Below are 11,708 nucleotides of genomic sequence, written 5' to 3'. Positions count from 1 at the left end.
AATGAAACTCTGGGGCTACCACGGCTTAACCATCTCTTTTTTTTTTTTTTTTTTTTTTTTTTTTTTTTTTTTTAATTTCTGCCCCATTAGGACAATGAACCAGGAAACCACAATTACAATTCACAGACTGCAGCATGAAAAACACACACTCCACTGGAATCCCAACAAGCCCTTTTCCTCTTTATTCATTCAAAAGAGTCCAGTGCACATGTCAAACATGAGCACTGTCGGGGTTTTTTTGTTTTGTTTTGTATTTTTGTTTTTCCTTAGAAGGGGGAAACATTTATTCTGGCAGCGCTTGTACAATCCCAGGAAGTGGTTTTGATACCGTTAGTTGTAAGAATAGAAACCATAACAAACTCGGAGCGCGTTTGAGAGGCACGGGGCTCCTCGGGTAGAATGGATTCCTCTTGTGCTTGGTGGATGGCCCCTCAGCTGCTGGCTGCTGAGTTTACCCAGGTGTGAAATAAGGAAACAGAATTTCCCCATACAGCCGCCGCTGAAATTCTTCTTGGGCAGGGTGGCTTCTGTATCTCAGCCCTTCCCCACCCCCACCCCCACCGAGGCAAGTTCCCACACTCTGCTGGAGCTTTCTCGGGCACGTGACCCTCTGACCGTGCCCACCCTAGCCACGACACGTGACCGCCAAGGTTCCCTCGTCTATGATGCTTCTCTAGGGTTCAGGTGACAACACACAACATCACTTGTCAGAAAGTAGCAGATATTCAGAACATGGGCATCTGTGTTTATGAAAATAGCATCCATGGGCAGGGTATGCTCTCCCAAGGAGCCTTCTTTTGATTTGACATGGCCCTCTGGGAAGTGAACCCAAAATCATAGAAGACATTGAACTTTGCTGACTTGACAGTTTCAGAACTGTCTGGTGCCAATTTAAAAAAAACAACAACTAAAAGCTAATGCCCAATAATTCAGAGGTCTATAAAGCAAGGGGAATGTTAACCCTTCAGTTTACACTTGCACACATACACATGAGACCTATGACAGAAGAGATCAACCATCTTACCCATCCTGCAACTGTGTCCTTAAAGGAAAATGACATTTTAAATTGGACTTGTCGTGTTCAAGTATTCAAAACACACACACACACAGGAGAGAGAGAGAGAGAGAGAGAGAGAGAGAGAGAGAGAATGCCCACTAGATTCTGATTTCTGAGAAATGGCCTCCACATAGCTGGCTCCTGGGGACAGGGAAGTCAACTGAACAGATTCAACACGAATCTTATTTGCAACGTCTCAAGAAGTGCTTGCATTCCTCTTAAAGATTTGTGGTGACTGCCTGTGCTGTGACATTCTAGGAGTCAATATTTTAGCGTACAGGTGACAGAGTAAGAGGAGCTGACACACTTTTCTTGTGGGGAACAGTCAGTTTGACATGTTCCCTGTCAACCCACGAAGGAGGGGGATGTAAACAGAGTCCTCTACATTCTTCAGAGAATGTGTCTCTACTGCAGCACACGCTGTTTGGCCCTAACCAGGAGGACACCGGAGAGCAATTTGTAGAGTTTGTTTTTTTTAAGTGTTTAACCTCCTAGAGATTTCAGAACAAGGGTTCTACTAGGACCTCAGCAGCAGACTTCCTCCAAGTGGCTCTGCATGAACAAACAGCCACTGAGAGACGGAGCTCCGCCAGAGGATGCTCCTTCAGGAAGACCACCAGTTGGATGGAAAGGTTCATGGATGGAAAGGTTTAGAGGGTTCTGCTAAATCATGCACACTGTTCCGGGGGTCAGGGAGATGTGTGTGTGTGTGTGGGGGGGGTGCACACAGCGGGAGAACGGCTGCAAGATTTAGAACTGAACTCAGATGACCTCAAGTTGTTCCAAGATTCGGGTTTTCAGAGAGTCTTCACCTCATCTGGCCTCTAGGAGCACAGCCTCCGTGGTCAGGAGTGGGGATAGAACAGCCATCATTCCACCGCCATGTCCAGCGACTAACAAGCAGGGAGGTGTGATGAAAGGGTGGGAGGGGACTCTGTCTCAGTGCGCTGAACACTCCTGGTGAGTATTAAGGGTTCTAGGAACCGACCTTGAATCTAGCCGTGGACTACCAGGGAGAGGCTGGCCTTCCCTGGCCTTTGCAGTTGAGCGGGTGGGCGAAAGGATTCCGAGAAGAACCCAAGGTCTGACACTAAAAGACACCAGCCCCACCTTGGCACAGCTCTCATGCGGAATATTGCACCCAGTGTTCACTCATGCTAGAAGCGTCCAACTGTATAAATTTAAATGTATTTTGCATATTATAAAAATAAAGATTAACATATACATATCTTACACTAGTTACGGAACGGCAATGGACGTCAGTTGATCCCTCCTTCACATTGAACAAGAACTGAAATCTGAGTGCTCTAAATACTGCCGCCTGGCCTGGAGCTATGGCTCGTGTGTACACAGAAAACACAATCCCTGAGAAGCCTGTTAACTTTTTTTTTTTTTTCTTCTTTTCTTCAAGTAGCTTTCTCCTTGGAGGATCACAGTTCTGAGGTTCGGGTTGTGAAACATTCGCTCCATGTTTGCTCCCATCTTCCCAGCCCCCTCCAAGCCCTCCAAGGGATCTTCTGCAAGCACCCCAGTGCGCGCACGCACGGGGTTTCACTCTGGGCCCCCCAAAGGCGCTTGCGAGTACGGCAGGAGGCTCGCCAGGGGCGGAAGATGTCCCAGTCGGTCCCATGCCCTGTTAACTCCGTGAAAATTCCACAGCCATGGATGTCACTGGTTTCTGTGCTTCTCACCAACGTTCTTCCTAGATGGGATGAGAAGACAAAATGACAGAAATCTCGATTATAAAGAAAAAGAGCCGGATAATAGAAACGAGTCGTCTGCACAGATTTCCACGCCTACTTCTAAAATTCTCTGTGAACCAGGATGTCAGCCTCCTGAGGACCCATCAAGCAAACAGTCTTCTTAGCAGTTAGATTAGCCAAATGTTTGTTTGTGATGCTAAGCATAGGTCAGCCATAAGTGGGGACCAACACTAATTGCTATGACCACTTACCAGACGGGAACTTGACAGATGAACTAGCTTCATAATAAACAAGCACAGCCTCTAAACACAGACTCGCTTCCTCAGGAAACACACACGAACATGTGACTAACCACCCCCTACCCCAGGTTCATAAATACATGCCTCATCCTGAGCTTAATCTGCCTACCACCACTAAGCATGCTTTTATCTAGTGTTCCAAGCAAGGGTGTCAGCCCGAATCCGGGGTGTCTGAGTGTGGCCTGAATATACTTCGGCATTCTCGGCCAACTAAATAATGGCATTTGCTTGAAACAAAACAGAGCGGAGAAGGTCAGATGCCTCTGGCTTTTATTTTGACTTTCTACAGCGCTAGGCGGTGGGATTTTTCTAAGTGTTTTAATGACACTTAATGGCATACAAAGGCAAGGCAAGGAAAAGGGCTATGGTTTGCCCCACCCCCACTCCATCTCACTCTGCTTTTTTTATTGCAGAGGCCGGTGACTCGCTATCCACCTGATACACCTTTCAGCCCATACACGAAGCCGCTTAGTCAGTGCACTGTCGCTATCACCCAAGCCAGGAGCCTTCTGATTCCTGCGTACATACCAGGAATGACACTTTTCCTTGTAGTACAGTGTAGCTGGTATTTTCAATATTTTACCAATCCCATCAGGTTGTGGGGGGAAGATGCCCAAGGGTTAAGGCATAGCTGGGTCTTGTTATAGGACATGCGAGACTCCAAAAGTATGTTTGATGGGTAGAATAGAGGTCAACTTTTTGGGGCTCTGAAGAATTTCACATTTCTTTGGCACTGAGTCATATGAAAATGTATGAAAACCTAGCAGTATAATAAAACTGGTAACAAAGGTCTTGACACCGCCTCAAATTCTGGTAACAATACGATATATCTAGCTGTAAGCAGATGGCCATATGGACACACACGTCTCATTCAGGCAGTTAACAGCAGGGTGTGGCCGCCAGCTCTCGGTTCGTGTGGCAGTAACTGCTTTTCCTCAGCAAATATAATGAACTTTCAGAATTGCAGACAGTTGTGTCTGCTGTCTGCTCTCCTGAGCCACACATGGATCCGAGAAACACAAGTTCGCCTAACCGAGGCTGCTATGGGGGACATTCCCGTCACCACTTGCAGCATTGCTCACATTGTGACGGCTCTTGTTAACTGTCCACTTGGCAGATTCTAGAATCGCTGGAGAGGAGGGCCTGGAGGAGATTATCTTGGTTAACAGAGGAAGGAAGACCCGCCCATTGCGGGAGGGACCATTCTCTGGCTGAGATTCTGGCCAATGTCAGTAGAGAACTGAGCAACAGCGGCACTGAAAGCTTAGATGTGATTGGCCAGCTGCTTTCAGCTCTTACTGTGGTCAGTCACTACCTCTCCAAGATAACCTGTATCTTGAACCATGAACCACAAAAACCCCTTTCTCCCTAAAGCTGCTTTTGCTCATGGAATTGTATCACAACAACAGGAAAAGCTACTAGGACATGCGGATACCCTCTTCACCCATCAAATCGCCATCCTTCTCTACCTTACTGCTTTCCCAACTCAGCGAGCTACCCCAGCCCTTCGAGATCCACCCCAAATACCACTTCCTGAACCTTTACCTGGAATTTCCTACTACTGTTCTCGGTGCTATTCATCATGTGTCATCAAATTTCTATTTCAACCTGTCATGCCTTTCTTGTCTGGCTACTTCTTTGGTTCCCACTCTGTGACTCTTGTGGGCAGGTTATTTCCGCATCCTCAGTACCTGCCACAATGCCCACCAGAGCAAAAATATTCAACACAGCTACACAAATAAGCAGTAAGATGGGGACGGGGGGGGGGGGAAGCCACAGACAGAAAGTGGATACGATACTGTGAGCTCTGTCCTGTAATATTAAACAGTTAAAAAAAAAAAAAAACATCTGGGAAGTGTTCAGGGCAAAATAATTGATTAGAGTTAGCAATCTTGGCTTCCCTGAAAAGAAGGCATACACCCTTGGCTTCAGGGACAATGGCCTTTCATTGATAAGAGAACCAGGAGTCAGTCAGCTGAGGACTGAGAGCTAGCCAGGGGCCACTGTGCTCAACTGCCCCTCAGTTGAAGGGCTCTCTCTCTCAGGTTAGCAGAGAAGGTGCCTATGAAGGGCCTTTTAAGTCACACCTAGGGTTTTGAACTTGAGCCTACAATCACCAGGAAGTTACTTAAGGCTTTTAAAAAGGGATCTATGTGACAGGCACTGACATCACAACATAAATATTGGAGAGGGGGCTGGAAAGAGATGCCTCAGTTGGCAAGAGCACTGGTGGCATTTTCAGAAGACCCTGGTTTGATTCCTACCACCTAAATGGGGCTCACAGCTGTGGGTACTTTCCGTTCTGGGGAATCCAATTGCCTCTTCTAGCCTCCAAGGGCACCAAGCACACATGGCACATAGATGTACATGCAGGCAGAGCACACATACACATAAAAGAATATTTAGTTAAATCTTAAAATTTTATATCAGTTTGAAGGATAAGATGACTCGAACGGTGAAGGAGTCTCAGTTACAGGAGTCTCGGTGGATCCAGAGTCAGAGGGAGTCATCGAGCTAAAGAAAAGGCTTTATTCGTGTCAAGGCACACTGGTAAGATCAGCAAATACCCTGGTGACAGACTATATAGGTGGAAGCTATTAAATCTGACAGATTCCTAGCTCAGATGGTCAGGCACAAAACTCTACCATCACCTGGGACCGAAATGGAGCAGTGAAGACTTCTGGGAGAAGAAGGGGTGAATGCAGTTCTCCACCATGAAGCTCACAGGACATCCAAAGGGCCGGCAGATGGGGTACTGTTACATGAGGTAAGGAGTCGAGAAGGCTCTATATGAAGCCTAGCATCTTCCCAGGTTAGAGCGCCTGCCCCAACTCTGGATGTGAAAACAAATGACGGCTCATAATATTTGGTTATCTGGGCTGAAAGGAAAGCCATAGTGTGCTTTAATGTTTTTTTTGTTTTGTTTTGTTTTGTTTTGTTTTTTTCATTTTCTGTATTTTGAGATGTGTGTAGAGGGTGGTGATCCTGGAGGGACTGGTTCTCCTGGAGGAATCCAGTTCCTAGAGAGCATAACAGACTTGCCTGCCAGTGCTGTCTTCTACACCTAATCCAGCCAGGTCACGATGAAGATCCCACCTGCTCCTTTATTGGTTTCCGCGCCCTGGTTCACTAGCCTGCCTCGATCCCTCCAGGACCTGAGTAATAGAGAACTAGCCTCTGCATCCACACCAGCCAATTATAGACTTGCATGTCTGCCTTACCTTATAAACCACAAGCAAAGCTGTTGCCACAGCTCCTCCTGCCCAGTCCCAGGAGCAAGCCCGTGCCTCCCTCGTGTGGCTTGTCCTACTCTCTGCAGGTGGTGTCAGCTGTCTACTGGCCTTTTAGCCTTCTTATCCTTTAAAGTGGGAACCGACTTTGTTTTAAAGTAGACACAGGGATGAGAGCATCTGGCACCATGAGAGCAGCACTGAAGCCTTGGGCTTTAAGGCAAAGGGCAGACCTGTGCATTAGTAGCTGGAGTGTGGGATGCGCTGTTCTTTGCTTTGTATGACTTACAGGATTATTACCTGGACCAATGTACCAGGGGCCTTTACTCTGAGGGATTTTTGTCTAGATGTTATAGGTATTAGTGACTACAACATGGAAAGATAGCACAATGTACCAGCATCTCCTTTTTATGCAAACAGGGGTAGGCATTAAGGATCACAGTTTTTTAATCTACTCTCCCTTGGAGATGAAGAAAGGGGAACCATGATCCTCGCTTATCTAGCATACACACTTGCCTTCTATAGGCAGACCCCTTAATTAATAAGTGTCTAAATAAACCAGTGGGCAGGTTTTTACCATAGTACCCACATTGTAGAAATATTTTGTTTATAGTTTTTACTCTCTAGGCCCTTCAGTGTACACTGCATGCATATATTCCTAGTAGAAACAACAGTAGGTACATTTATTGAACATTTATTTGCTCTATGCAATTATATTAAATGCTATGTTTGAAATTACCTCTCCCTCCCCCACCCCGTGTGTGTGTGTGTGTGTGTGTGTGTGTGTGTGTGTGTGTGTGTGTGTATGTATGTATGTTACTTTTAGATGGTTTTGCCTACCCCTGTTCTCATAAAAAGGAGATGTTGGTGCACTGTGCTCTTTTCAGTAATACCTGTAACACCTAGACAAGAATCCCTCAGAGTTAATGCCCCTCCTGACACACTGGTCCAGGAGATGACCTCGTGAAATAAACACCTCCACAAATCTACATTTTGCCGATATCTCACCACATAGCACTAACAGTGAAGCTTGCTCAGTAGCCAGGCAGGGTGGCCCATGCTGGTAATTCAGGCACTCAGGAGACAGAGGCAGGCAGACAGATGGCAAAGTGGAGACTAGTTTTGACTACATAGCAAAACCATCTAAAAATAATGAGGGGGCTGGTGAGATGGCTCAGTGGGTAATAGCACCCGACTGCTCTTCCGAAGGTCCAGAGTTCAAATCCCAGCAACCACATGGTGGCTTATAACCATCCGTAACAAGATCTGACTCACTCTTCTGGAGTGTCTGAAGACAGCTACAGTGTACTTACATATAATAAATAAATAAATCAAAAAAAAAAAAAGAAAGAAATCTCTTCATGAGCAGATTTTTAAAAAATAAAATAAAATAAAATAAAAATAAAAATAATGAGACGGGGAGTGGGGGGAGGAGGAGGAGAGGTTGGATAGGGAGGGGGAGGGGGAGAGGGAGAGATTGAAATAGGGAGATTCAAACTAGTCCAGTGGAACCCCAGAGCTCAAACAACCTTGAGAAAATAAACCTAAAACACTGTTTTCATGAAGTTACATGAGGGTAATCCTGGTGCTACGGTCTGTACAATAATGTAAATTTGTAAGTGCGTGCGTGCGTGTACACACACACACTCACACACACGTTTTCTCCAACGCAGATCTAAGATCACTTGACTCATCACACTACCCTAAGTTAAGTGAAGAACAGAGCACTCTGCATAGAGCATGAGTGACTCCGAACGCGTGGAATGGAGAGCACCGGAGAGCACCGGAGAGCGGAGAGCGCCTTGGGCTCTCTGCCCCCTGGACTCTCTTCATTCCCAATCCACCCCCTGCCTCATCCCTCAGCTCTCCAGGGTCTTAGCGCCACACCTATTCAAAAAACTCTCTGATTCCCAGAGACTTACCCTTAAAACTTGGTGCTCCTAAAGTCACAGAGTGGGAACAGTAAAAATGGTGGCAGAGGGGAAGAAGCACTATCCTTTCCACTTAATGTTCCAAGAAAGTATGGAGGTGCCTAAGCAGAGAGAGAAGTCCAGTATCAATGTAGCTGACGGGGAGACTACAGGATTTGAGACACGCAATTCCTCCCAGTTGGGAAAGGCAACCAAGCACTGGGAGAAGCCCTCCTGGCCAGGGACAAAAGAAATAAATCAAATACATGGAAACTTCCATACAGACTACTCCACACTAAGCTGTAAATACCAGATACATCTCCCCCAGTGCACACACTTCTTCTGCTTTAAAATTCTGTAGTCAATGAATATGGTCCACTGTGATAAAGCCAAATTCTGGTCATTCCATTTCTCCTTAAAATATGTTTTCAAACCCATACTAGCTAATCCGAGGGGGTGGGGGTGGGGCTTCAAAATGTTAGCCTAATTATTTGGTGAGCTACAGGCCACACTCATCACTCGACTTTTCTATATAAAAGGACATTTTTTGGGTCTTAAGTATCCTTATGTCATGACAATGTCACTGCAGAACTTCTCGTGTGAAGCTATGACCACACTTTTTAGAATACTTACAACAGCAAGAAAGGTAGGCATCTAGTGGGGCTCTTGCTTGAATGTGAACTCTACCATGCACAGGCAATCATCGAGGCTTTTCAAATAAAAAGTTTTCAATGCAAATCTCAGCTCTGCCCTCTATTGTTAACATGAAAATGCTCAGCTCAACATTTCCGGGACAGAAAAAGCTGGCTTTTGTTTAAAATACTTTTGTTGATTCTATTAGCACACCATCTGCCAAAAATAGAATTAACTTCTTTATTCTCTATGAACTCCCTCCCGTTCCTACAGGATGGAGCACACAGACGAGGAACCAACTAAGAGAAAGGTCAACTATTAGAAAATAAAAGTGGAGACATCCCTCTGCCCTGAATGTCTCGAGGTCAGCCCATAAAAACCATACAAATGAACATGGGTGGTGTGCCAGTGTGCAGGGAGGTAATGTGTTTTGTTTGTTTGTTTGATTTGTTTGTTGGTTTGTTTTGGGCTAATCCGTTGAATTCTTTCTGGTCCTCACAGGAGACTCAGTAGCCAAGTTGGGGTTAGCGGTCAGTTTGTAGAAGAGTGCCCACAGTTTAGTTAGTGAAGGAGGACACCGGTCAGAATTTCATTGGAAAGAAAAAAGAAACAACTTTCAGGTACAGGCCACCTAAAAATGAAGTGCAGCTGACCATCTTGTCATTTGCCCAGAAGTTCACAAACACTGTGGACTAGAACGCTAAGTTAAATCTAATCAGGAAGGAGTTGGTTACGCCCATAACCGTTGTACCACTGTTGCTTCCATGAACCTATTCTGCCATGCTGGTTGTGAATTGCAGCACCCAGAGTTCATTAGTGGGTGAGACTGTTGGTAACATTCCTTCCCCAGAAGCCTGCATAGCACCATCTGGTACTACAGGAGGCTGGTGAGCAGTAAGAAGCTTCCAGAGTAGTACCAACTTGTTTTTTCCACATCCTATGATCAAAGTCCATGGTGGTTTCAGCAATAGGGTAATGACATCAGGTTCAGATAAATAACCAAGGGCAAAGGGCAACAGCCTGTATTGTTTTGGGGTATCATCAAGACACAACTGAAGGGGAGATATCCTTCATCTGGTACTGGGCCTTTTCTTTGGCATCTTACAGCTTCTGAGAAGAACATTATCCCTTGTATAGGGAAACTTCCATTAAATTCACAGTCCCCCTTCCCCTATCTGAGGAGCTCCTGACAGTTGATAGCTTCTGGGGGAGAATCAGTTTTCCTTAAGGGGGTAGTCCTGGCAGATAGTCTCCATACCTATGGAGCAACACAAAGTGGACTTAGTGAATTATTTAAAACAAACAAACAAACAAACGAGAGGGCCTGAAGTTGGGAGGAGTTGGGAGGATGGATCTGAGGAAGAAATAACTAGGGAGAGGACTGGGAGATGAGCAAAATATGCCTATAAAATTATTAAATGATCCTAGAAACTTCTTAAAGTGTAAAAAAAGAATTATCCTTCTATTTTTTTCTCTACTGTTCCCAGGGAAAGTCTAGTCAGCCTCCTCTTGCACCTCCACCTTGAGATTCTGCATCCTTAGATTCTAACAACTGCACATTGGAAACACTGTTGCACGGAGTTAGTCTATCTGTACAGACCATGTACTTTCTCCTGTTGTTATTCTCCAAATGATACGATGTAGCAACTAGAGTACTTCTATTAAGTGTCAAAGTAATCTAGAGGTGATTTAAAGTATGCAGAAGCCTGTGCAGTCCTGTCATTTTATTTAATTACCAAATTCTTTTGCCTTTTTTTCCCCCTAAGGCGGGGTCTTACTTTGTAGCTCAGGCTGATTTAGAACTCAACATCCTCCTGAGTATCAGGATTACAGGCAAGTACCACAGGCTCATCTCATGCCATTTTCTACAATCACTTGAGTGTTTTCTGTTTCTGGTGTCCAGGAGAGGGTGGGGCTCTGTTAGGAACCCCAAGTAGTTACCAATTACTCACATACAGGGATTAGCCTGCTTGATTGCTCAGCTATTAAAAGACTACAACTAGGAAGTTCTGAAGGAAGCTCCTTACCTCCCTCCATGATACCCTACTTCTCCTCCATCACCCCGGAAACAAGGGGCTAAGACTGATACATGGTACCAAGTTACTTCATTCCCTTTGGACTGAACTGTGCCAGTAACAAAGGATTTATGAGAACTTATTTCAAACTCAAGAATCTGCTTAACATCAACACACCAGCCACCAAAACCATTCTGGAAGAAGACACTAAACACACCGGTGACACAAACCAGGTGCCACATTAGATTAGATTAGGAACAAGTAATGACAATTAGAATCCTATTTCTTCTTGGGGTGATGCATTTGCTTAACATAAGACAGGGGCAAGGAGTGGAGAAGCCACACCATTTAAAACACACTGATAATCATAAAGAATTGTGTAAAGTAGGCATCGACAGAGCTTTAGGACATAATCCATGTCAAGGAAGTTTTTGTTTCTCTGTTTTCTGAGCACCTCTGCTGTCAAATTCACGGTCATCCCATGCCAAACCTTCACAATCATAAATACAAAGTGCAGAAATCATCCTCATTCGAATAGATTAGCAAAGTGCATGATGCCTCTAGGCATCTGCTTCTCCCCTGATGTGAGAAGGGCAGGCAGAAGAACAGCATTTCATCCACCCCTGAAACCTCTTCTCAATGGAAATTGGAGAGAGATCTACCACCTACAAGTCACAGCTATAGATCACATACAGAAGGAAACTTTATGGAAGACCTATTATGAGCCTTAACTTGAAGACCTACTACTTACTCCTTACTTTGCACCTCTCTTCACATAGGAAAGAAACATCTGGAAATTTTTGTACTTTAAATTTTACATACATACATACATATATATATATATATATATATATATATATA

At 45.0% G+C, this 11,708-nt stretch overlaps 1 protein-coding gene across 2 annotated transcripts in view; it reads right to left on the bottom strand.

Annotated features, from left to right (window-relative positions):
- Nucleotides 1–2,403: 2,403 nt before the first annotated feature.
- The window catches only part of Mfhas1 (malignant fibrous histiocytoma amplified sequence 1), an 89,691-nt gene continuing 80,386 nt past the window's right edge, over nt 2,404–11,708 (bottom strand). Inside the window, exons 3-4 of one of the 2 annotated variants that reach the window (XR_003842532.1) lie at nt 8,212–8,321; nt 2,404–2,759 (exon numbers count right to left, since the gene is read on the bottom strand). Coding sequence is in view for 1 of the 2 variants with exons in the window: in XM_021219392.2 (XP_021075051.1) it covers nt 2,726–2,759 (34 nt within the window). In the remaining variant the exon portion in view is untranslated. The remainder of the gene's footprint in view (nt 2,760–8,211; nt 8,322–11,708) is intronic. The other variant, XM_021219392.2, reaches the window with a different exon arrangement.

Source organism: Mus pahari, chromosome 19 (genome assembly GCF_900095145.1).
Source record: "Mus pahari chromosome 19, PAHARI_EIJ_v1.1, whole genome shotgun sequence".
In the NCBI taxonomy this organism is placed as follows: domain Eukaryota; kingdom Metazoa; phylum Chordata; class Mammalia; order Rodentia; family Muridae; genus Mus; species Mus pahari.
Note: the sequence above shows the minus strand (reverse complement) of the source record. Positions and strands in the feature narration are given on the sequence as shown.